The sequence below is a fragment of the Crocuta crocuta genome, unplaced genomic scaffold (genome assembly GCF_008692635.1).
Source record: "Crocuta crocuta isolate KB4526 unplaced genomic scaffold, BGI_CrCroc_1.0 scaffold162, whole genome shotgun sequence".
In the NCBI taxonomy this organism is placed as follows: Eukaryota; Metazoa; Chordata; class Mammalia; order Carnivora; family Hyaenidae; genus Crocuta; species Crocuta crocuta.
In genome coordinates this window covers 5773707-5800651 of record NW_027529433.1, presented here as the reverse complement: position 1 = coordinate 5800651, position 26945 = coordinate 5773707, and the positions used below count along the sequence as shown (strand labels likewise).

General features: G+C 41.2%; 1 protein-coding gene, 1 long non-coding RNA gene and 1 other non-coding gene across 3 annotated transcripts in view; 2 read left to right on the top strand and 1 right to left on the bottom strand.

The window, feature by feature from the left end:
* Positions 1 to 4596, top strand: part of AGGF1 (angiogenic factor with G-patch and FHA domains 1) — a 30875-nt gene extending 26279 nt beyond the window's left edge. Inside the window, exons 13-14 of the mRNA XM_077759906.1 lie at positions 996 to 1095; positions 2394 to 4596. Coding sequence (XP_077616032.1) covers positions 996 to 1095; positions 2394 to 2594 — 301 coding nt within the window. The 3' untranslated portion in view covers positions 2595 to 4596. The remainder of the gene's footprint in view (positions 1 to 995; positions 1096 to 2393) is intronic.
* Positions 4597 to 21074: 16478 nt separating this feature from the next.
* Positions 21075 to 23040, top strand: LOC144228025 (uncharacterized). The gene is made up of 2 exons (XR_013334097.1): positions 21075 to 22178; positions 22693 to 23040. It is a non-coding gene; the product is annotated as an uncharacterized LOC144228025 (long non-coding RNA).
* Positions 21226 to 21363, bottom strand: LOC144228138 (small nucleolar RNA SNORA47). The gene has a single exon (XR_013334130.1). It is a non-coding gene; the product is annotated as a small nucleolar RNA SNORA47 (small nucleolar RNA).
* Positions 23041 to 26945: the final 3905 nt, after the last annotated feature.

Here is a 26945-nt window from a genome sequence, read left to right as displayed (position 1 = left end):
TTGGATAGAGTTTTAGTTACATAGGACAGCATTTTTTTTCTTTATGGTACATAAAACATATCTGTCAGATTTGATAGAATATAGTATTCTGAATTAGGTAGACTCGACATCATGATACATTTCTTAAAGCTTAATATTTTTTATGTAATTGCTGGAAAATATGAAGTTTGTATTAGAGTGAAATTAAAGGCAGAAATAAATGAAATACATTGGTCGGACGTTGCTTGATTTATTGTTATTAAAGAGCTAATTAACATATTTTGTAGTACTGAAAATACAATGTGTCAGAATATAAAATACCCTTAAACTGGCAGAAAATAAAGTCAAAGAACAAGATGCAAATAATGAGAGTTTTTGTCTCATTTTATTTTTACTTTTTTATTGATACATAACTGATATACCAAAAGTATACAAATATCAATAATATAAAATTAACACATTGCAGAATACACATCTATCAAGAAATAGAAAATTATCAGTAACCCCCAGAAACCTACCCTCCTAGTGCCTCCTCCTGATAGCTATTTCTTTTTTTTTTTTCCTTTCCAAAGGCAGCCACTCTCCTGACTGCCAACAGGAAGAGATTAATTTCACTTGGTTTTGAATTTTAAATAACTAGAGTAATTCAGTATTTATTTTGTGTCTATATTCTTTTTGTCCAACATTATTTTGTTAGATATATTTTATGTTTAATGCTGTATAATATCCTTTTACATGAGAATGTCACAATTTATACATATTACCATTGATGGACACCTGAGTTATTTTCCACTTACAGTTGTTAATTAGATTTGTTCCGGAAACATTCTTGTACGTATCTTTTTGGTGCACTATTTCTGTTAAGTAGTATGTGGAGGAGAATTTGTGTATCTTTATTAGGTAATGCCAAACAGTTTTCTTGAGTATTTGTACCAGTTACTTTTATTTTTAGTTTATTGTAAATGTGACCTACGTGGTCTTTTAGAAAGCAACTACTATCTTAATTTTCTTTAAAGTGAAATTACTGATAGCAACAAAGGTCGGAAGATGTTGGAGAAGATGGGTTGGAAGAAAGGAGAGGGCCTAGGGAAGGATGGTGGAGGAATGAAAATTCCGGTAAGACTTGTGTTTTCTTTTGTTCTTTATTGTTACGGCAGATACGTTTACTTGTATACCTACTGTGTGCCAGGCATTGCCTTACGTTCCAGGAATTTAATATCAAGCACGAACAGACAGGATTACTGTCATTGTGATATTCATAATCACCCAATATATATGTATGTGGTCTGTTTTTAACGTTTTTTGGAAGCCTGTTAAAAGTTTTTTCCTTTCTCAAAGCTAGGAAAATAAATGTCATTTCCTGAGCCATAGGTTCTTACTGTTTTTCAGTTGCTCTTAATGATTTCCATGCTATGTGTGGTACTAAATATTGTGGAAACAATAAAAAGTAAGGCTTTTTATTTACTTTACATAGGCAGATTCTGCACAGGCTGAATAATCTGTTTTAGATTTAATAATCAGGTCATGTAACAAGCAGTAGAGGGAATAATGTCTGCAAAACAGTACAGTGGTTTAATTCTGCAGTCCCCACGGTTCATCAGAGGCTTAAGTTATCTTTTAGAAAAACCTTACAAAGTAACATGATTAAAGAACTTTCTTGATAATTACCTGGTACCTAAAGAAATAATGGATACATCAGTATTAGGTTTAATGTGAATTTTCTACGAGGTACAATGAAAAGAACGATTTTATAGTCAAACCTACCAAATAGAATTATTTTGTTAAAGTAGGTGCTGTATCACTTTACTAGTTCTGTGATGTAGGGCAAGTTTGGACTTCAGTTTTCATAAGTAAAAATGGGGATTATAAGGACTGCTTTCTCAGAGGTATCATAAAGGTAAAGTCCTAAATGTGGTACCTGATGTACAGTAGGCACTTAGTAACTAACTGGTAGTCTTTAATGGTTCTCAAAATAAAGTCGTCTCCCTCTTTTTATGAAAATAAACAATCAGGTTTTATTTATGACTCTTTTTGTCCCTCTTTATGACTCTTAATGTTTAATCTACCCATTCACTTCCTTAGGTGAGACTAGAACGACAGTAGTATTGTCTTTTCTTCTGGCTACAGTGGGATGACAGATTGTGTAGCATCTCATTGAAATTTGGTGATTGCTGTTTAATAAGGAGCACTTTCTGTATTGGGAGAGCTGCAATTATTGACAGGCAAGACATTGTAGAAAAATGAATTCAAGTTCTGTGTATAATTGTATGTATTTCTGTATGTATTTGATGGATTTGACAGGTTTTTCTTTTGCATCAGTCTTTCTAAGTCAAAGAATTAAAGTACCAAGTCAGGTACAGCAGATTTCAGTTTATTCAGACTCTGCACTAAGTCATCTCGCTTTTTGGTAACAGATCCAGCTTCAGCTTCGGCGAACTCATGCAGGCTTGGGGACAGGCAAGCCATCCTCAATTGAAGACATTCACCTCCTCCAAAACAAGAGCAAAAAGAACTGGGAGAAAGCACGAGAGAGGTTTGCTGAGAACTTCCCAGAAACAAAATCTCAGAAGGATGTGCCAGGGACCGTCCCTTGGGTCAAAGGAACTGTAGAATGAATGTCAGCCATAGAACACAATTCAAGCTTTCTTTTTTTCTTTTCTTTTTTTTAAAGAGTTTGGAAACTCTTACTTTATTGCAAAAATTTTCCCTCCAAAGAGAGTCCACGGCATGAGGGAACTGTATCACAGTTTACCCCCTCATGATTCAGAAATGTGTAATAAAGGGTGGTTTGCAGCTTTTAAAAAGCATTTTTTTTTTAAACTAATAAATAGTAACTGAATTAGATTATGCTGTGAGCAACCCAAAGTTCACAGGCCACGGCTGAGTTTATCAAACTTTGTTGTTTTATCTTGTCATTTATAAAACCCATATAAGCAAAATTCATATAACCAGTAATGATTTAAATGTACATTTGTCCTTGTCTCCATATATTCATTACTATAAGATATACAACAAGAGAAACGTCGAAAGTTTATAAAAACAAGTACGATTACAAGCATCCTTGTTTATGCGCTTTAGAACCTAGATGAAAAATGTTGAGAAAACAGGGGTAGTGGTGCATAAATTTTATTCTTGAAATATTCTAAGTAATATTGTTGAAGAACTAATGAACAGGTGATATGTTATAGAAAATTAGTCTTTCATTGTTTTCTTCTGTGAAGAATTTGTTGATTTGTACTATATATTAAGCATTTACACTTGGTTTGTTTTATAGCTGAAATATTTAGATATGAGCAATTGAGTACAGTATTGAACTATTCCATGTGCTGGCATTTATAGTTTTGATAAATCCCATTGCTGGCAATGGAGTTGTGCCAGAGAAATCTGATTTCTATTGCAAAAGGATTGCCTAGCCGAGGCCTCAAACTCAAGATATTTATTGAAAATGTCTTCAAATGCAATAAAAACATTATAATCATAACATCAAAAAGAGTGATTCATTGAACCAATGTTTTAAACATATTGGTCTGCTTTGAATTCACCACCGGCCAGAATTCTCCCCTTTAAATTGGCAGGCAGTTACAACAGGGTAACTTCAGATACTGGAGACTGCAGTGCAGCTTTCTGAGTGCAGATGTCTCTGCCCTGCCGGTTATCGCTGTTCTTTTCCTCTCTGTTCAACTTCTCTCTCAGCTTTTTGCTGGAAAATTATTGCTGGGACTTTCTCTTTTCTGACAGTGAATATAAGCTATAGCTCCCTCATCTACTATAAAGAAATGTCTTTAGGATTTAGAAATAGGAAAAGAAAATTCTGAAAAAAAGTATACAAGGGAGAAGATAATTCAGAAAGACTCCCTGTTGGAATTTCTACTCTGGATGGTACAGGGTACTTAGGAAGAAAAGGGGAGGGTGGGGAAAGAAAAATACATTTATTAATAAAGATGAGACATCAGACCAAACAAGTTGTCAGGACCCTACAGGCCTAAACTGTGATAATCAGAGGACCTATATCTCCATATCTGCAAAAAGTCATTTTCTGTATCTGTTCTAGCCACTTGTACATCCTGAGACTCCTGTATGTACATCAGACTTGAAGGCAACAGGAGTGTTCTGCATTATTTTCTCTAAAATAGAAAAAAGGTATTTAAATGTGGTTCTGGTACTTGGGCCCTGTATATAGGTAACAGTATAGGAGGTCCAAAGTAGAATTGTGGTAGATTTCACTCGCTGAGTAAAGTACAACTGTGTATATAGTATTTCCCATTTTTATTATTAGATTGTGGAAAACTTTTTTCATTGTTTTCTTTTGTTAAGAAAATGGAGACTTGAAAATGGTGATAAAAATGGAAATATATGTGTTATTTACGTTATTAAAACCCTTTGCAGATCTAAAGTCTCAGGGCTCTAATATATGGTAGTTAAAGGACTGAATAATGTCTGAGTCTATTTCCATCTGTGAAAAAATATTTATCTCACATGTCTGTCTTGAATAGAAAATGAGAAAATGTATATAAAAGTTTGTAAACTGTAAAAGTACAGAGATGAAAGCTTCTGTTTAGAAGCGTAGATGTGAATTATGTACAATTTGGATTACACATAAAATTGTTTTGTGTCTCATATTTTAAATTATATTCACACATTATAAATTTATTATAGTGGCCTTTAAGGGTTTAAGTAGAGCTAAGGTTGCTGATTTTTTTTTTTTTTTGCCAGAACATGAGAAGCTGGCAAAATTTGAGAACAGAAGAAACCATCAGAATTAGAGGAAAATGACAGAAATTATTTTCTAGAATTAAATAGCTAGGTAGCACTTTTTCCTCATAAAGGACTTTTCCCCCTGCTTTTAAAAGTTTTTACTTCTGATGTTTCATTTTTACTCTACTGTGAACTTAAGAAAATTAATGGCTCACCCAAATCAAACATCTTCCAACTTTTCATGTAAAAGATTATTTCTTAATTTGGCACATTTTCAAAGAGAACACAAAAGAAGATAGAAATCCCTGATGCAAGAGGTGTCAGAGATTGTGTAGAAGGACCGTCTGTCAGGTTGCAGGACAGAGGGATGTGCTTGGTAGGGAGCTAGCGAGGCATTTCCGGACCTGACACCAAAGGGTGTTCTCAGTGTTTCCCCATCATCTTGTAAGCATGCATCTTATTTTTGTAGGACATCACTTGTATCTCCACTCTGAATTTTTAATCCAGAATACTTCGTTTTCCTTTTTTGGACCTGAAAGTGAATACACATTTGGATTCTTTAAAAAGAGTTAGTGTTTGTGTGTGTGTATGAGGGCCCAGGCTTTCTTTCTGACCTTCTGTTTTACTAATCTCAGCGTTGGTTTATGGCCTTAGAGTTGCAAAATAACTTGGAATTCCTTTGTCATTATATTCGTGTCCAAAATACAAGAAAGGGCAAAGAGAGCAGTATTTGTGTTAGTTTTGCCAGGAAAGCAAAAGCTTACTCAGAAACTCTCATAGCCAAACTGCTTCTTAGGATCATTAGCCAGAACCTCATAATGGCTACTGATGGCTGCAAGGGAAGTTGAAAAGCTGGGCAACAGGATGGTCTCACTTGGCTTAAGCCATTCATGAACCATCACCTGGGGCTGAATATGTTGCCTTTGGAACACAATCAGGGTTCAGTGGACAAGGCAAAAAGGGGACAGTGGATATTGAATGGGCAGGTGACTGTCAGATAACCCAACTGTCCATTAGTGGGAACCCTATGGGGTTGGTTAAATTGGTTTTGTAGTTCTACTGTGTAATACTTAAGAGCCATTCAAATGCGTAAGTTAGAGCTATCTATACCCTGATGTAGAATATTCTCAGGATATTGCTGATTTTAAAAAGCAGATTGCAGAAAAATGTGTATAGCCTAATCTCATGTTTTAAAAAATATAAGGTTACATGTTGAATTGTAAATGTTAATTGCCCAAGAAGTGAGCAGACTTTCACAGTTTATTATTTCTATACGTGACCTTTGAAGCAGGTATAATTGTGTACTTAACCTACATATATTCATTCACATTTATAATGAGTAGGAATACAACACACTGAAATGTATAGGCCTTTAGGGCTCAACCCCAGGCATTTTCCTCACTCTCATGTGCCCAATTTCTTTTACTATACAGACACAGCCATTACTTGAGGTTGTCTTAGCCAGGATACATATCCAACTCAGTCACCTTAAATGCAGTTTTTTTAAGACTGAATCCATAGTCTTCAAACCTGGCCTTTTCCAGTTTGTTCTCTCTGTTGGCTGCACCATCTATCTAGTTGTACAAGCTAGAACCTTGGAGTCTGCCTCTATTTCATACACCCAACCTCTCCCCCTCCCCCTAATTTCTTATATAGTAAATCAGTTCACTGTCCGCTTCCACACGAACTATTCTACTAGCTTCCCAATGGCCGACTTGCAGTCATTCCGTCCTCTCCAGTCCATCCTCCACACTACAGACATAGTGTCTTCACAACCCCTCTTCCATCTCCTCCTATTTAAATCCTCCTGTAGCTTCCCGTTACTCTTGAGTGCAGCAAACAGAGTCTTAGCCCATAACACCCTACCTGGCGTAACCACTGCCAGCTTTTCCAGTCCCTGTCAGCAGGAACCTTTTTTTCAATTCCTCAAACATGCCATACCTTCTCTTACCCTAGGGCCACTTATATTCCATTATGTCTGGAATGTTCTTCCTATACCCTTAGAGTTAACTCTGACAGTTAGATCTCTGCTAATTGATTCTCTTCAGGGATGCCTCCCTTGTCCCCTAGACTGATTGCCTTTGATAAATGTTCTTGAAAATCCATATTTGTTTCATTTAGACTACTTAGTTCACATAGGTAAGTGTGATTAATATAGCATTTGTCTGACTAGAATCTTAAGTGCCTTGTGGGCAAGACCTGGGTTTTTCTCACAGTTGTGTTCCTAGTACCCAGCCTGGCTTATACACTTAGAGGCAAGCAGTGAAAGAGCAAGGTGGGTTTGGGGCACTGCAAGTGGCTTGATACAGGTGGGGTTTTGTGTAACTGAGGAAACAGGGAAGGAACTGAGGCTACATAGAGGGTGTGAAGTAATGACTTTCAAACCATTTTGACCATGATCCATGTTAAGAAATACAGTTTATATGACAGCTCAGTACATGTCTTATGTAAGCATTTATAACAAGTTCTATACACCAGTACTTAGCTGTTAGTTCACATAATGGACCCTTTATTTTGTTTTCCAAGTCACTGATTCCAGCCACTAAATTGATTGCATAATCTGCTGATGGGCTATGTCCTACAATTGGAAACATCCAGAATTAAAGCTTGGTTTTCAGATGGTTTGACAGAGCCTATGGCATTGGCATTGCCTTACAGAACTGCAGGTGTGTGTGTGTGTGTGTGTGTGTGTGAGAGAGAGAGAGAGAGAGAGAGAGAATGAGTGATGGGATCGGATGGAAAGGAGCTAGGGTACCAAATTGGTGACTCTCATTCTCATGCTGTTTCCAGAATTGGTCTACATTGATGTGGTTTACAATTCAAGCTTCCAGATAGATTTCATATGCAGAAAGGGTTTCACTGCTTAAAGAGGAGCTGGGGGGAGGGATGCCTGAGTGGCTCAGTCTGTTAAACTTCTGACTTTGGTTCAGGTCATGATCTCACGGTTCGTGAGTTTGAGCCCCATATCTGGCTGTGTACTGACAGCCCAGAACCTGGAGCCTGCTTCAGATTCTGTCTGTCTGTCTGTCTGTCTCTCTCTCTCTCTGCCCCTCCCCCACTCACACACCCTCTATCTCCTGTTCAAAAATAAGTGAACATTAAGAAAAAGTTTTTTTTTTTTTANTGTCTGTCTCTCTCTCTCTCTGCCCCTCCCCCACTCACACACCCTCTATCTCCCGTTCAAAAATAAATGAACATTAAGAAAAAGTTGTTTGTTTTTTTTTTTTTAAACAAAAGAGGAGCCAGTGGGGAACTGAACCATGTACCTACAGCTATTCTCAAATACTATGTGAAGACATTTGGATTTTTAATCTCATCAGCAGTGAGGAAATTCCTGGAGGATTTTAAGCAGGGAATCTAATTCTCATTACATCACTTTATAGCAAAATAGCTGTGACTCACTGAAGAGGGGCAGAGTGGAGGCTGACAGACCACCGTGAGGGCTTTTTCCATCTATCAGGTATTTTTTGAGTACCCATCAGGAGCTGTGCAGACCTGTGAAGCCAGGGGCCTTTATCTTCAGTACCTGTCACAGCATTGTATGTTTAGGAGGTGCTCAATGAGCATTTGTTGGTAGGATGGATGGAACATGCATTTGTGTTGTCAGATACCATGCTAAGCACTTGACATACATTATCTTCTTAATTCCTGCCACTATTTTATGCATTAGAAAACAGATTTGGAGAGGTTTTTATTTTACTAAAAGTCAAAAAGTCTGTGTGGCATAGTGGCAGAACTGGGGTTGAACTCTTGATTCTTTTCATTTCAGTGGACTGTTATGAGCACAGGCTTACGAGTCTGACTGACCTGGATTCTGATTACAGCTCGACTGCTCCTGAGCTGAGTGATGTTTAAAAGTTTATTTATTTAAGCTTGTATACTTTAATGTCTTCATAGAGCTACTGGGAAGTTGAGATAAGGCCTGTGTGGTACTAAATAGTGTCCAGTGCATAATAAGCCCTCAAATATTAGCAATTATTCATGTTAGTATGCCACGCTATGCATAGCAAAGGCACAGTTTTAGGAGTAGCATCCTGCAGTGGGTACCGTGGTTATTGAAATCAGAGGGGAGGGGTGAGTAAGTGGTAGGCTCACCTTCACTCCCTGAGTTGGTGATAGAAGATAGGTGTGGATTAGAAGACCCAAGTCAGGAGCTGGATCTCTTAACAAGTACTGCAGAATTAGCAGGAGACTAGTAGATGATAGACGGTGAGAAAGGGTAGAAGGTATTGTAGGTGACCCTTTGAGGTCATCCTTCAAGAAGGGGTGAATTCTGCATGACTTTGGGAATGAAGCCTCTGGAGAAAGTGATAGGGACATTTTCGGTACCACCCTGGTGCTTGGTACATTAGGAGCAGGAGAACTATAGAGAGAACTTCAAGAGGAACTAGATTTCGGACAGTAAAATCTTTGGACAGCATGCATTCATTCAGCAGGTAGCCTTGAGGGACTTACTACAGGCCAGGTACTGTCCTGGACACTTGTGATATAGTAGTAAATGGGACAAGGCTCTCTATCATCTTGGAGCTTACATTTAAAAAAAAAATATTTTTTTAATGTTTATTCATTTTTGAGAGAGAGACAGAGTGTGAGTGGGGAGGGGCAGAGAGTGAGGGAGACATAGAATCTGAAGCATGCTCCAGGCTCTGAGCTGTCAGCACAGAGCCTGATGCAGGGCTCGATCCCACAGACTGGACCACGAGATCATGACCTGAGCCGAACTCAGACACGTAACGGACTGAACTACCCAGGCGCCCTGCTTACGTTTATTTTTAGATAGTGTTTGTAGAATGTAGAGGCCAAGTAGTTACATGAATCCCTTGATAGTTTCAGGGTATTAATCCAAAACAGTTTCTGTTCATTTCAAAGTTTTTGCAAAAGTTCTCCGGGTGGAGCAATTTGTGTTTTTCTGATGTTTTCAGATCTGTCTCTAAACCAGACCTTTTTAGGGGAATCTTATAAGGTCTTCCTTCAAAAAATTTGTATTCATGTTTTTGAGGGTTTTGGATATATAGGCAATAATAAAACCTTACTGAGGCCGCAGCCCTTCAATTATGTGTCTCCTCTGGCTACCTGAGAATAATAATGATTCTGCCTGCTTAGACATTGGGTATTGTGGCTCTAAGCCTGAACAATAGATCATTGAAGTACCAAAACAAAACAAAACAAAACCATGAATCAGGTCATTGGAAATTGGAGTTGATGGAGAACATGTAAATCAGAAAGTCCCTGGAAACTAGAAGCAGACACCCTTGGGGAGGAGGTTAATGTGAATGGAGGCAAACAATGTCTTCCGCCTGCTTGCGTCAGAATGACTTTTCAGAAATTCTTCCAACAAAGAGCTAGCTTTTTTCATCTGTGTTAAGATGCCATGGTATTTCATTGTCCAGAAAGCAAAAGACAGGGAGAAGTTGGTGGAATATTATTAAATATATTTAAACCTGTGACAGTGTGTTACTTAGCTTCCAATTACTAGTAGACTTGAGAGGCCAGGAAGGTTGCCAGCTCATTCATCTGATCATTACTTATCTTGATCAAAGGCCCAGGAGAATATATACCGAAATAATAAAGCTTTCATTAGCACTTAATGCTTTTCCTTAAAGCCTTTATTTTAATACTATGAAACCGGATTTCAGAGAATGTCATAATTAAGATTTTCATGAAAAGAAGCATTTAATACTATTTAAATATGTAATGACTCCCAGCGCTATCTGAATTAATTCACATCATAAACCCACTAAAGTGGGCTTTAATGTCTACTATGGCCACGCTACCTTTACTTAACCTTAATATATAACACTATCAAGACCAATTTATGAGCCACACAAAAATAATCATTGCTTTATTATAATCACACCTTATTAACCTGAAATGTTAATCTGGTTAGTCATCTACCATATTATTAATCAGCCTGGGCTCTGAATGACTGGCAGCTTTTTTCAAAAATTGAAATTTTCCTGGAAAGAGTATTTGCCAACTTAATGATATTTTAAGGAATGTGTCAGAGACTCTGAGAGCAACCCAGAAGAGGAGTACCAGAGAGGTTTTAAGAATGGAAACATTTCTGGAATAACTGTTCATTCTTTTTTTTTTAATCTGATTTTTTTTCATTTTTTGAAGTTAATTTATTTTGACAGAGAGAGAGAGAGAATCCCAAATAGGCTCTGCACCATCAGTACAGAGCCTGACGCAGGGCTCGAATCTGCAAACTGTGAGATCGTGACCTGAGCCAAAATCGAGTCAGATGCTTAACCGACTGAAGCCACCCAGATGCTCCATAACTGTTTAGTCTTTCAAAGTGACTACTTTGAAGGGAAGAGTGCTTAAATGGATAGGTTTTGATATATTTACTTTTAAGATTGGTCAGACGACTTTATAGTCTACAAGTCATAATATAATTTTGACTGGATCAGCTCATTTGTGATATCAGGTATGGAATTTATGTCTTGATAGAAAAAGAGTTCTATCATGAAGGAAAATGACTTGGACCACTTTTGTGGCCTGTGAACAGCTGTTCTCATGAATCATCTGAGGGAACCTGCTTTTTCTGAGACCCTTTACGGATTGGTTTTGCACTCCCATTCACGTAAGAGAAAAAACAAGAAGTCTCAGTTACTGAGTTTAAACTCTGTGTCAGAATTTGCCTGAATAACATCTTACTTAAGCATCATCATAACCCTGAAAGGTATGTATTATCTCCATTTTACTGATGAGGAAGCTGGGTTTCAGAGAGGGTAAGGTGGTTGCCAAGGTGACACCTAACCTACCCTGGTTGGAAGCTGATTTTTAAAAAAATCTTTCAATATGTTTCTCTATTTGAGTACTCTCTCTATTTTTTTTAGAAGCTTAAATTTTAATTCATATCTGACTCCAAAGACTTGATCAGCTCCTCACATATCACCACCTAGCCTTCCAAGTCAGCCAGATCCTAGTTAGTACACAGATATTTATAGTTCTTGACACTATGGAGGCGTCTGATTTACCCTCCGAGACATCCTTCACACCCACCTTTCAGGTATCTGTCTCAGAAAAGTCTATGAGCACTCCCTGCACTGAACAGATTTACAAGGGGGGAAAGATTAGGACCCCCACTGAAGTATTGATTTCTGAGGAATAGGGGCTCCCCTTCAAGAGGAATAGGGGCTCCCCTTCAAGCTCTGCCTTTCTTACATACCCTCAAATCTTCGCCAGGCAGGAATAATGCTGTGGTGGGCAGGTAATAGACTCCCACCCTTGCCCCCCAGCAAATATCTGTGTCCTAATCCCTGGAAACTATCGATGTGTTACCTGGCAGGGAAGAATTAAAGCTGCAGAAAGAATCAGGTTGTTAACCAACTGACAGTAAGGTAAGGAGAGAGTACATTAAATATGGAAGAGGGTAACAGAGTGATGCAATCTGAGAAAGATTGGCCCTTGCTGACATTGAAAATAGAAGGGGCCACAAGCCAAGGAATGTGGGCAGGCAGCCTCTAAAAGCTGGAAAAGGTGACATTCTCACCCAGGGCCTCTAGAAAGGAACACAGGCTTCCTGACATTGAGGCCACCTCAGACTTCTGACCTGCAATTATAAGATAACTTGTGTTGTTTTTAGCCACTGGGTTTGTGGTAATTTATTATAGCTGTAGTAGGAAACTAATACAAAGGCCAACCTCACTTGCTTTAGGCCTGCCTGCCTTAACATCAGCACAAGAGCTTGTGGGTGGAGAGGAGCCAACATCAACCCAAGTGTCTGTAGGCGGTCTGGCCAGGATAGCACTGGTGAGGAGGTGGAGCAGAAGGGAGGTCTGGAAGGAAGTGCAGCTCTGGCCCCAGGTATGGCTGGGATCCATGGATTGAGTCCCAGCCTCCAAACTGTGGTGTGAGGCCACACGCTTCAACAAGGTGAAGTGACCAGCTGAAAGACCACTTCACCTTGTTGAAGTGTGTGGCCTCATTTGTAACATATGGGCAGTTAAACCTGCCCTACCTGCAGGGTGTGGCGAGGACAAAACGAGTGGGTACAAGAGAACGTGGGCATTACTGCTGTCCACGTTTTCAGTTCTGGGGAGTGAATGATAAAGTTGTACCTCAGTACTGTGGAAGAAGTTTGATCCACCACTATTATTTTTTTCAATAAGCATGTCGCTTTTCAACATTTACTTCTAAATTTGCAGTTAACAAGAAAATCCAAGTAAACAGAATGACTCATTGACTCAAAGGTCAATTGATGTTTAACTGTATTTCATGGAATCCTACCATGTTAACAGCCAAAGAGGACCTTAATGATAATCTCATTGATCTTTCAAAGAAACAGATTCAGGTTCTGGAAAAGTAAGAAACCTTTAGAAATGCAGTAGTTCCCTGATGAGTGGCAGCAAAATAAAAGCCCAGTCTTTATGAATCCCTTCCAAGATGTTAAAGACATGGACGGTCATTTAAAATCGAAACGCAGCTCAAACCAAGCCAAGCCCTGCCCTTCTCCAGCTCCCAGGATGTGTAAAGGGCCCCAGCTGTTTCAGCCCTGGTTGTTAGTACTCTGCTTTGCCTGCCCCTCCTCCCTGCCAGAGATTAACTTAAGGAAGTGACTGAGCACTCTACATCATGGCAGGGGTTCAGGGCATTCCGCACCCCCATTCCAGCCACCCACCTCACCCCTGTGTGCACCGCACTCAAAGGCAGCACCTGGGTGGCGCTCTTAGTAAGCTCAGTCACGTAAGTCAGAGAAGCCCTGCGAGTATAGGCAAGGTGTGTCGCGATTACCCATTGCAATAACTCTGTGAGCCGACTGTGTCACAGTCATAACCCTCCTGTACTGTCACCCGTCAGCAATGACAACTGCCTTTGAGCTGTCACAGGCAGAGAGGCCACTGAAGGCTTACAAGTCCTGACAGCCCTCCTGCTTCGCCGGACGAGCCATCAGAAGTCCCCAAGGCCAAAGAGGCACAGTTATCTATAGAGGTTGGNGTGGACAAGCCACTCTGGGGCTTTTTTTTCTCCTCTGTCAGATGATAGCATTAGACTGGAAAAGAGCTACATTTTAGAAGTGGGGATTACATCAGTTCTTGTGTTGGAGGTTTTGTTTATTTTAACTAAGGAAGTGGAATGCTGAAGGTCAGGAGTTCTCATTTGAGAGATGTAAATCATTTTATTTTTGATTATAAAAGTAATTCATGCTTGGTATAAAAAACAGTACAACAATGCAGAAATATATAAAAGAGAAAGTAAATTCTCTCCCCTTTACTCCCACAACCAGCACTAAGTTAGCAGGCTCCTGATATTGTTCCCTCTGTCCCCTGAACAGAGGCTACTGCTGCTGCCATTAGTCATCTTTTCTTGAAGGAGCAGATAAAATTCTAAAACTCAGTCTTCGCTGGCATTAATGGTTCTAACAGTTGGCAGAATAGAGGAGTAACATTCATAGAAGTTCCTTTTTCCTTCTAAAAAATTCAAATTCACATCATATAGCCCAACTTTTAAATTCACGTGAAGAAGTTAAATTTCAGTACTTAATAGAAATAACATACTATTATTAGAATGATGAAAGACAAAAGAATAAAATACATTAAAAGGTTTATAGCAGTTTTACTAAGATGACAAGACTTTGGGGGATTGTTTGTTTTTTTAAATTTTTTAAATGTTTATTTTTGAAGAAGACAGACAGAGAGAGAGAGAGAGAGAGAGAGACAGAGCATGAGCTGGGAAGGGGCAGAGAGATAGGGAGACACAGAATCCAAAGCAGGCTCCAGGCTCTGAGCTGTCAGCACAGAGCCTGTTGCAGGGCTTGAACCCACAGACTGAGATCATGTCCTGAGCTGAAGTTGGGATGCTTAACTGACTGAGCCACTCAGGTGCCCCGGGGGATTGTTGCTTTCTGATTTCTTCCTAGATTGGTGCATTGTGTTTGTATTACTTGTGTAATGAAAAAAAGTGTTTTAAGAAAAACATTCCTGATAATGGCAGACTAGTACAATTGATTGGATTCAAACCAAACAGCCCAATAATGGACACTTACATATAAAATGCCACGAGTCCAGGGAAGTAAAGAATCATCTCTAAATTAGGAATCAAGGAAAGCTTCATGCAGGCAGTCAGATTTGAGCATGGTCTTTGAAATGGGTGGGATTTTTTATACTCAGAGATTAAAGGGGTATTTTAAGTGGAGGGAAAGCCGTAAGACCAGGGCACGTCCAGGAACAGAGTCCAGTTTGGCTGGAGCATACAGTACATATAGCGGAAGGGACAGATAAGACTAGCACCAGCGTGGGGGCACTTGAATGTCAGGCCACAGAGTTGAAGCTTAGAGATGGGTGATGGGGTGGGGGTGGGGGGGTTTGAGCAGGAATTTTATATAATCAGTGTTGGCTTAGAACAGTTCTTTGGCCAAGCTGAGTGTTATGAAGGGGACAGCTTGGGAAGACAAGGATGGGAAGCTGAACCCCAGATGAATGGTAAACGAGGCCTGAATTTTGGCAGATGGCATCAGGGGAAGGCAGGTGTGACACTTTATAGAAATAGACTCATTAGATTAGGGGCCCAGGATTAAGTGAGATAAATTCATTATCTTTTTTTCTTTTAGAGAGAGTGAGTGTGTGAGTGGGGGAGAGGGGTAGGGAGGTGGAGAGAGACGACTAAGCAGGCTCCATGCTCAGCAGAGAGCCCAACACAGATCCCACAACCCTGGGGTCATGACCTGAGCCCAAATCAAGAGTCGGATGCTCAACCCACTGTGCCACCCAGGTGTCCCTCAGTGAGATGAATTCAAATCCCACTCTTCCTCACCGTTACTTAGTTCCCTGAGCTTGTCTTTTCCTCTGCCAAATGGGCATGAGAATAATGATGTCATGGGGTTGCTTCCCATGCACTTATTCCTGTAAAGCATTTGGCACAGCTCTGGCATATGGTGAATGCTCAGCACATGGTAATGTCACTGACAGTATTACCTGGAATTAGAGTTAGGGAGGAAGCTGGTGTCGGCTCAGTGACTAGCAAGGGAGATAGTACAGCAGCCAGGAAGGTAGAGACTGGATTTGGATCTCAGTGCTACTAACCAGCATGATCTTGTACAAGCTACTTAACCCCTCTCTATCTCCGTTTCCTTAGCTGTAAATGGGCACAGTATTAATACTTCCTCAAGGAGCTGCTATGAGAATAAAGTCAAATGATACATGTACAGTGTGCAGTATATGCCTAACACAGTTTCAGAGCCCCATAAATATTATTGGGTGAGGGGTGGGCGTGTGGAACTGAATAGATTTGCCCTTTCCATCTGCAATGGCAGGCTATACAAGGAGAGGTGAAGACACGCAGCAGGGACTGGACATGTAGGACAGAACTTGGGAAGAAAACGGGAGGCTGGAGGTAGTCAGGAGTCACTGGCACAGAGACACATAAGCCAAGAATGAGCACATAAATCGACTTAAGGAAACAATCAGACAAACCCAGAATAAAGGACCTTCTATTAAGACAGAGGGCTGGGGCTCTCAAAAAGTGTCATGGAAAAAAATAAATGAGCTATTCTAGACCAAAAGAGACTAAAGTTATAATCAAAAAGTAATGTATGAACCTTGATTGGACCCTGTTTTTTAGGAAAGATACAATTTGAGATAATGGGGATATTTTAGAGGCTATTAGGATAAATAGGCCAAAATATTTCAGGATGAAATGCCATATATGTTTGGGGTAGAGGGCAGAAAAAATAAGGCAAAATGTTAATAAGTGTTCAGTCTAGGTGGAGGGTATATGCGGGTGTTCGTTGTACTAGCAAGATGAAGGCTGAAAATAAATCATATTCAGCTTAAGGGTCCAGCGTAGAATGGGAAGCTGACCTCTAGTAAAGGGCTGAACTATGGGGAGGAAGTACAGGCAGCAAGGATAACTGGGCCCCTCTTGGACAGTTAAGCTGGGGGCAGCCAAGCTGGGCGAGTTATCTTTTTAGGCCAAGGAGAGCCTGGGTGCTGCTGAGGAGCAAGAGTAGTCTGGGGAAGGGAGGGGATGAGTCAAGGGAAAGGAGAAACCGTAATGGAGCAAAGGTCCAGTAAAGGTGGAAGAGGAATGGATGAAAACAGGAAGAGGTGGAGGTGACCACAGAAGGGAGAGACGTCTTCTCCTGTGGCCAAAAGTGAGGGCTGTCATGTGGGGAACCAAGCTCCCCTCCTAACAAGGGAGGGGGGTCATGTTTTGCTAGTAAGAAGTGTGAGGCAGGAACTCACCACAGCTGCCACTGGGTCTGAAACGGAAAGGAAACAGCTGGGGTGAGGCAGGGAGCGCTCGGTGCTGTCTTCAAGCTGGGGAGTAAACAGGGGTTCTCCCAGACTGCTCTGATGAGGCACTTAGGATGACAGGGTAAAAGAGCAGTTGTGGAAGCTAAATGACCCCCTTTTCAGAACTTCGTGGCGGAAAGCCAGCTCGCCAAAGATTTATTCGTTAGGAAATGAATAAAACTCTTCTGGGATAAAACGCCCGATCCTCATTTCCATGCCCCCTCCAGCCTGGGGTGCCCTGGCGGGTGTACAGCCACGTGGTGTGATAGTCTTTGGTACATAGGGAAATTAAAGGACTCCGGACAATGTGGGATGGAGCCGTCCTTCCAAAAGCAGTCGGAGGAAAACCACCTCCTGCACCGAAGCCCGACAGCAAAGGAGGCCAGGCCTGGAGCTTGTGCTCCCAGGCACCCTGCCGCGGGGCGGGGAGGACACAGCGCATTAAGTGATTTTTGGTTCTGCTCTGGTTGCCTAAGTGCTTCTCGAGGGTCCACATTTGGAGATCTCGGCGCGCCTGCGATTCAGCTCCCGGATGAGGCTGATCCGCGCACCACCCCTGGAGTAGCGCTGGCACAGGAGGGGTTGGGCGTGAAGGCGGCCCACACCTACAGGACCTTGGTAATTATGTAGCCGTCCCTCTCCCCCAAGGGCTCTTCCTTGAGCGGAGTCTGCACNTCCCGTCGATGCGCGCTCTTGAGGTGCCTCCACAGCGCCGGTGTGCCCGCGTGGAAGCCCGGGCCGCGGCTCACCTGCTCTCCGCACAGCCGGCAGGTGGCCCACTGGCCCGCCGCGTGGCCCGGGCGCGCGGGGGCCAGGTGAAAGTACCCCCAGGCCTCGCAGTATGGCGCCCCCAGGCGGCCGGGAGGGGCGGGAGCCAGGCCGGGACACGGGCTGCCCTGCGCCGCGGCGTCGTCGGCCCCGCAGCTGTCTTCCATGGGCGTCGTCGGNCCAGGGACTGCAGAGGAGGAAACCTGGCTCCCTTTTAGTTCCAGATGAAAACCCTGCGGTCCGGTCCGTTCAGGTAGCACCCGGGGTTCTTTTTCAGTGTTAACTGTTTATTCCTCAGAAAATGTTCAACGTGTCCCGCCCTTCTTCCCTTGACTAGGACCGCTCTTTGGAATCACGTGGGTCTGCAGCCAGCAGGTATTTACACTAAAAACTGGGAAGCCAGGCTTCTTCAGTGGGAAAAACCAGCTAAATAAGTGCTGTTGTCTGTATGAGTTTTAACTAGTCTCCTTTGGTCTCTAGTTTTTTAAAAATGTCTTTATTTATTTTTGAGAGACAGAGCGTGAATGGGGAGGGGCAGAGAGAGAGACACAGAATCTGAAGCAGGCTCCAGGCTCTGAGCTGTCAGCACAGAGCCCGACACGGGACTCGAACCCACAAACTGTGAGATCATGACCTGAGCTGAAGTCGGATGCTTAACCGACTGAGCCACCCAGGTGCCCCCCTTTCTCTCTTTTAAAAAGTTACTGCCTTTTCAGAATAAGAGCAAGGCTTCCTTTCGTTTACTTAGTGTTAGGGAACAAACTGTAGAAATTAGCTGAAAAGAAAGCTTTGGAAATGAAAAGTGTGTTTCTTAAACTTTAGGGGTGAAAGTGCCAGTTGGACAGCCTTTTAAAAACCTCTAAATGAGGGAACTTTTATCAAAATAAGCCTTTGTTCTGTGGATTTAAAAACAATGTGCTTATGAGGAAAATGGCAGCACTAAAAACCACTGAAACTTTAGTTTTAAAAATATATGTCTTTAGGAAAACAAAGATACAAAGCAATTTGCTAAATTGTTACCTTTAAATTAGATATTAGGCCATGTCCTGTGGGCCTTGGGGGGTCCCTGTCATTGCCTCATGGTAAGTTCTCAGTTAGACACACTGCAGCATGAATCTGAGTTCTGAAGAGCCATCAGCAGTGCTAGGAGTAAATTCAGAGGACAGGCAGTGAGTAAAAAGAAATTCGTCAAACTGCCCCCTAAACACAGATACCAGAAATGCTGGCTAGCACCGTGTTGGAGTGTTCATTTTCTTCTGACCCTGTGACAGGTGCTCCAGTTACAGAACAGAATTTGTTTTCTTTATTGCTCTTCTCAATGCCGTGTTCCCCTCTGTATATTTAAAAGATGGAAAGCTTGATCAATACTTTTAATGAAGGAAGAAAATAAAGAAAAGTAATAACTTCTTGCTCTGTCCAACAAATATGTTGTTAAAAGGATCCAGACACATGGGGTGCCTGGGTGGCTTAGTCGGTTGAGCGTCTGACTTTCGCTTAGGTCATGATCTCGCGGTTCGTGGGTTCGAGCCCTGCGTCGGGCTCTGTGCTGACTGCCAGCTCAGAGCCTGGAGCCTGCTTCGGATTCTGTGTCTCCCTCTCTCTCTGACCCTTCCCTGCTCACGCTGTCTCTCTCTCTCTCTCTCTCTCCTAGAAATAAATAAAACATTAAAAAAAAAAAAAAAGGATCCAGACACAACCCAGTGACTGTCACGGCAAAGTCTTTTCTGTTAAAACAGTTTGTCACAGGGGCGCCTGGATGGCTTAGTCGGTTAAGCGTCCGACTTTCCCTTAGGTCATGATCTCACGGTTTGTGGGTTCGAGCCCCGCGTCGGGCTCTGTGCTGACTGCCAGCTCAGAGCCTGGAGCCTGCTTCGGATTCTGTGTCTCCCTCTCTCTCTGACCCTTCCCTGCTCACGCTGTCTCTCTCTCTCTCTCTCTCTCCTAGAAATAAATAAAACATTAAAAAAAAAACCAGTTTATCACAGCAATAACCTATCAAACAAGGCAGGGGGGTAGAAAAGGTGAAGTCGGTTCAGGAAGTGACTTCACAAAGGACCAAATGTGTGATTCTAAACAAATTTGTTTTGAAAATTTAAAAATAGTAAGAGAACATGTGGAAGACTTGGAGCTGGTCTGAGAACTTATTTCAGGGGGAATATCAAGGTCAAGATGCACTGTGAGATAGCTAGTGGCCACTCATACTGTCAGGGTTTGAACCAGCAGCAGTGGAGATGACACAGTTCCAGAATATCTCTGGTTAAACTTAACTGGGAATGAGGGAAGGCATAGTTGGGAACAGGAAAAATAAGTTGCTGTAATAGCAGTAGTGCTCTGTGTAAGCTTCTATTTCAATTGCTAAGATTCGTTACAGATCTATTACAGTTTTCTAAGCCTCATTTTTTCCCCACCAAGCTAGTCTAATCAGGCTCAGGCACGACCTTTAATATATCGCTTGTATTTTTTTTTTTAAATGTTTTATTTATTTCTAGGAGAGAGAGAGAGAGAGAGAGACAGCGTGAGCAGGGGAGGGTCAGAGAGAGAGGGAGACACAGACTGAAACAGGCTCCAGGCTCCGAGCTGGCAGTCAGCACAGAGCCTGACGCGGGGCTCGAACCCACGAAACGCGAGATCATGACCTAAGCGAAAGTCGGACACTTAACCGACTAAGCCACCCAGGCGCCCCTATATCGCTTGTATTTTTAAAAAAGAACGGATTTACCAGAATCATCAAGACAAGTACCAGGCCTCTTCTAACAAAAGATATAGCTATTTACATACCTTCTGATACAACAGGTATTGATTTGAATATGGTTACTCATGAAGGCCAATTACTATAAAAAGTCTTTAAAAATTAAAGGCAAGACTTCTTCCAAGAGATTTACTAAATCCCTGAGGTTCACAAAAGGGGAGTAATAGGATGAGGAGGGGAGGTACAGACCACCTTTGAGAATAATTTTCTTTATGCTTAGTGACCATTATGGTTATGTAACACTATGGTTAGTAAACAGACCAGATTTTAGTATTAGAAATTGTTTTTGTGACCCAAATTTACCTAAAAAAATTTTTTAAAAAAAATTCCATTTCCTCTACATTGGAATCTGTTCTTTTCAGAGTTCCTTTTTTTTTTTTATTACTAGACATACACAAAAGTGGAGAGAATAGTATTATGAATCCTTGTCTTTTTAATAAATTAAAAAAGATTTAAAGGTATTGTAGAATATCAAGACTATCGTTTTGCATTCTGATACGCTTCCTTGAGCTGGGGGCTGAAAACTGTACATAAGCTGTAGACTGTCTTACCTGTGCCAGAGTCTGAGACTGATCATTACTGATGTGACCCTAAAAGTGCCAGAGGTGACCAGTTAGTCATGCTTTACCTCCCTACAAGATGCCTCTGAGTTTCTTCAAAATCTGGGGTGCCCAGAGGAGTGCCACCTACATGAATGCCATCTGTTATAAACAAGAGTGAGAAGCACTGATTCTGATGTCTTAATCCTTTAGACTTAGTGGACTGCCTCATCTGAGCCAGGGACAAGCAGCACCATAAATGTCGGCCAGCACAGCGCTGCCCCTCCAAGGGCAGCAGAGGGACATCCTCTGCCTTGGCAGGCCTTCGCTCTCGGAGGTCTTAACCGGTGGAAGGCAGCACAGTACTGAACTGCCTCACCTTCTCAGTCCTCCGCATACAGCTACATTCTGCCTCAATACAGTCTTCCGTTCAGACTAAGTATGTAAACAGTGACTAGCGGTCTGTGGTCACAAGTCATAACAGCCTTCCTAGTTCTGCTAAACAACCCCTCAGCTTGTTTCACCTTTCCCTGCAGTGCAGAGGGAGGGAAGCCTCCTAGCCAACCATCTTGGCTTGGGAGAGAAGCCTTAGTATCTTCAGTTACAACCCTAATACACAAAGAGCTCTTACATACTGTCAAGAAAAAGACATATAACCCAAGAGAAAAATGGGCAAGAAATATGAGTAGGCAAATGACCTAAGAAGAGAATCAGATGGCCAAGAAATTTGTGAAAAGATGCACGTCACTTCTATTCAGGGAAGTGCTGTTAAAGTAACAATAAGGTCTCATTTTACATCCATCGCACTAACAGAAATGAAGAGGTCTGTCGGCTAAAGCTAGAAGGGAGGCCAAGAAAAGAGTACGTTTATGCATTACTAGTGGAGATGTGAAGGCTTTTAGGAAAGCAGTCTGGCAATTTCTATTAGTTAAAAATAGACATAATCAGGGATCCCACTCCTGGAAATCTATTCTGTAGAACTGAAAGTACTAATATGTAAAGTAATGTATTCGGATATTACAGTATTATTTGGAATGGCAAAAAACTGGAAACATGGAACGCCTGCCGGCTGGAGAATGCAGAGTGAACAATGGGTGTTCACACCAGGGAATACTGTGCAGCCATTCAAAGGATGGAATGGAATTCTGCTAGAAGACCTAAAGCGATTTCTTTTGGAACTCTTCAGGGAGAAAAGCCAGATGAAGAAAAGTATGTATAAAGGATATCATTATTATTAAATAATATATAGATCTGTGTCAGGTATATAAAGATTTTATGTATATCTGAAGAAAAATAAGGAAGGAGATACACTGTTGGTTAAGGGACGGTTGAGGGTGTGGCAGCTAGTGTGAAAGGAGAAAGGGAAGCAGTCAACACAAAAGAGAAATAAGGGACTAGGAAAGCATGTGCATCTGTGGACACATTTAGGTAGATTATGTATACCACAGCATCTACACATATGTGGGGAGCAAGATGGAGTCACTCATGTGAGGCAAGGATGTAATGAATCAGGAAAGCAGACAAGGGTGAAGAGCTGAGAACAGATACTGCTAGAACTGTTAACAGCCTGGGGGCACCCAGAACTGATAACCAGCAAAGCCAAGAGAGCCTGGAAGAACCGAGAATTGATAATCATTAGACCCAGAAGAAGTCTGAAAGGGCTAGACTGATCAAACTCCTTTAAAATGGGAAGATTTTCATAGCAAAACCCCGGATTCTCTAGACGCTGACCCTTCCACGTCTCACTGCATCAGGCAACTGCCACCGAAGGCTCTGCCTGTTTCATCTCCGAAAGTGACAGAGATCCTTCACTGCTTGAACACAGTACGCAGGAAGCTCAGAGTGGATCCACACTGGTCAAGGCCTCATCGCAGCTGTGTGCTCGTGGACGGACTTTGCTTTCATTCATTAACTTACCCCTTACTGTATCTTTTTTGTTTTGTGTGTCATGTACGACACCAAGTTAAATGCGTGTTGGAATGTCTTTGAATTTGGAATTCTGAATCTGCTTTACAATTATGTTAACCTTGCTTTATGATTAAATAAATAAAGCTAGCATTGTGGGAAGACACGACTTGTGTACATGCCTTCATAGAGTGCTCGTGACAGCATAAATACAAAATAATTTAATGAAACAATCCTCAGGTATGTGAGCTCAGGCTGGGCTAAGCAACCTTGACTATGGAGACTGGAGGGGACAGTCATATGGGGCATAGTGTGCTGCCATCTGGCCGTGGAGGGAACCCAGTGTGGAGAGTTGCCCAGTGTCAGGTGGTTTGCTATACGCTGCCTGAGCAGAAGGAGAGTCTGTGTCCACAGGAGATGGAGGTGCCATGGAGAGCTGCCCACCTCACTCATTTCCCTGGTACAGGCAGGCACTGCAGGGACGCTGCATTCAATGTAATTAACCTGTCTTGACTTTTCTTAGACCCAGCTCACCAAGTCCCAGTCTCCCCATCTGTCAAGGGAAATGATAAGATGATCTGCCTCTAAACTGGTGGTTGAAATCAAATAATGCAAACGATCTCACTATTGGACTCTCCACTGCTATCTCATAAATTCAAGGCATGAACAAAAAGAAGCTACCAGCATTTACTGCTCAAACATGCCCAAATTAAGATCTTAGTAGCTAAAGGTATTATTTCTCTCTGACGTTCTATTATTCAGTACAATAGGTAGTTTAAGTTGGAAGAATTCTCGTGAGGATTTCTGAATATAAAAAACAGAATCACAGATCCACCTTCTCTCCCCAACGAAATTTATTTTCATATCCTAAATTGACCTGCATGCAAATTAGGTTGCTAACCTCTCAGGGAGAAAATAATAGGGGGAAAAACTGATGAGGAGGTCTGGTTACCTGGAGTCCTTTGATATGCATTTCTTCCTTACCAAGTACCCAACAAAACACACACACCTATTAACTATATGGTTAGCTAGTATGAAGAAACTGAAAAATAAGAACTCCCTTAATTTTTCCTTAGCTTTTTTTTTAAAGACAGAGCTGGTCTTTTTGTTTTGTTTTTGTGTTTATTTTTGAGAGAGAGAGAGAGAGAGAGAGAGAATCCGAAGCAAGCTCCTTGCTGTTGGCACAAAGCCTAACGTGTGGCCTGAACCCAGAAACCATGAGATCATGACCTGAGCCAAAGTAGGGCACTCAACAGACTGAGTCACCCAGGCACCCCTTTCCTTTAACAGTTTTTAAATTATAAGAAAGGTGCCAGTGAATGTGATTATTTTGCTTACACCCATTCACTCCATCCACTCTCATTCAAGTTGCTCATTGTGCACCTGCTCAGGGTCAGGCAAGGTCTTACTACCCAGGATACCAAGAACCACATAGTCTATCTCCTCCAGAAGCTCACCATCTAGTGAGGAGAGATCCTTCCAGCAATAATTCTGATACAGGTGGTAAAGGTCATAGCAGTGTTCACTCATGAGGGTGAATTCCATCACACGGTGTCCATGCTGGGAAAAGGGTAGGCCTTTTCCACAACTGTTCATGCAGAGATTACTGCTTCAGCATCTCTTCCCTTCCCCACCTCCTTCAGGGCCCCAAAACATATGCTGACTCTCACCAAGTTCAAGTTCTTTAGTCTTATAAATAGGCTTCCAAGCTTGTATTTTTTTTTTTTTAATGTTTATTTTGAGAGAGAGCAAGAACATGAGTGGGGGAGGGGCAGAGAGAGGGAGACAGAATGCCAAGTAGGCTCCATGCTGTCAGCACAGAGCCTGACAATCTCACAAACCCTGAGATCATGATTGGGGCCAAAATCAAGAGTCGGACAGTTAACCGGCTAAGCCACCCTGGTGACCCCCAGCTCATATTTTAAAATAAAATGTCTCTTTTTTTAAAGTAGGTTCCATGCCCAACATGGGTCTTGAACTCAAGACCCTGAAATCAAGAGTTGGACGCTCTACTGACTGAGCCAGCCAGGTGCTCCTAAAAAAAATTTCTTGATGCTAAATGAAAGTAGCTAGCATGAAATTAACAGGGGAAAATTTTTAGTCCAGTTTCAGAGGGGAAAAAAGCTGAAAGAAAAGTAGATTTTAGTTATTTCCTGGAAGAGGGGAGAGTAGTATAGTACCCCTCTGCTCTTTCCCATCGTGAGTTTCACTTGAGTATCCGTTATCTGGAAGGGATGATAAGAAAGTTAAAGCCTGTGGAAGATAATAAATTCACATGAATTACTTCAAATTGCATTTGAAGTTTTATTTGCAGTTCTCTGAAGTTCTAGTCTTCTAATAACCTATCAGATTAAAATGCAGATTCTTAAGTATGATCTCCCTGAATATCAGTATAGAGAATAAGGGAGATGAAAACCTGGATGAGTGATTTGTGTAAATATGTGTGTATATACATAAAATACATGACTGTAACATTACGAATCATCCTATACAACAAGTTAATGTTTTAATTTTATACTTACTTGAACACAGACAAAATATTAGGCAGGCTAAAGACCAAAGAACTAGGCAGTCACAAGGGAATAACAGATGAATTATGGCTGTATTTGTCCTTCCACAGCCAAGGCTAATCACTTCAGAGGGATTAATCTGGCAGAGTTACCAACAAATATGTGTAGGTTGAGCCTGGATCTTAGTAAGAAATTCACAGTAATGTGAAATCCACATAGACTTGTGTGGAAACAGTAAAAACACTTTCATTTACTTCATTCACCAGTAACTTTAATCAAAGCAGAACGTAATAATTAAAACAAATAATTAGCCTTGACAGTTTTTCCAAATACCAAGGAAACCACAATTCATTCATCTGTTACTTGTCCATCTCTGTAGAAATACTAGTTTACTACCATGAATTAATCTGTTTATAAAAAAAAAATAGGGACAATGAGAAAAACTAGTCTGGAATCACCAGGCTGAAGACTTAGATGAAGTTAAAAAGCAAGTAAAAATGCCTCCAAACTGTAAAGTGTGGCTACTTGGCTCAGACAAGAAAGGGTGAGTGCGAAAATATTAGATAAAGGTTACACATGGACTGTAAAAAAAAAATTTACTGGACCCACAGCTAATTATATGGAGAGTCAGAGATGTTCTCAACATGTCTTAAGCCAAACTCTTAGATACCTCTACCGTTAGCTAAAAGGCTCTGATGTATTCTCTATTAGTGCATTTTTTTAAATGAAATTTTCTACCCTGAAATAAAGTGGACCTTTATTTCAGGCCTACATTACTTTAATACATTTGTTCCTGAAAAGAAGGGTGTTGATCCATTTTGTTTTGTAAAATGCATCCTTTGATATGAATTAGAAGAATTTAAGACTGCCCTACTTTGAAGGCCTTTGCAACATAAAGAATTTTTAATTGAGAATTACCTTGTTTTGGCTCTTGGCCACTTTACACATTATTGAATATTTTTTATTGCCCTTTGCCTCAAACTATTTTGGGCCAAAAACGGTGTACAAATAATACATTAATGCAAAGTGCATAAAACAATTACCCTAATTATTTCAATTTATTAAGCTCTTTCTACACAGCGTCTCTTAAACACCATATCCATATAGTCTGGGCTAATTAGAAGTTCGGATGGCGGTTATTTTTTTTTCTTTCATGGAAGGAAAAATAATTTTGCTTGGTAACCTTCGAGCATTTGGCTACTGTAAGCACTTACAGCAAACTGCTCCTGTATACTTAGGGAAGACAAAATTCTTTTGTTTGAGTATCATGGAGGTGGGGGATGGGATTGTTTGAGCATTGGGCTCGCATTCCGTTTCTCGTCTCTAAAATTAGAGACACTGAGAAAGTCTCAGATAAAGATACACCACAGGGCTCCCAACCACTTGCGCTGTTAAAAGTGTGACTGCAAAAAAGGCAATTTTACTCCAAAGGAGGGCAGACGATTTTCGATATCCCCAAGTAACTTTTTTGTAGGGAAACTGTGGAGAAGGAGCAAAAATGAGGTCTTGAAAGAAACTGATCGGTGCCTTTCTTCAGAATTTGGGGCCACACGCATCTTTT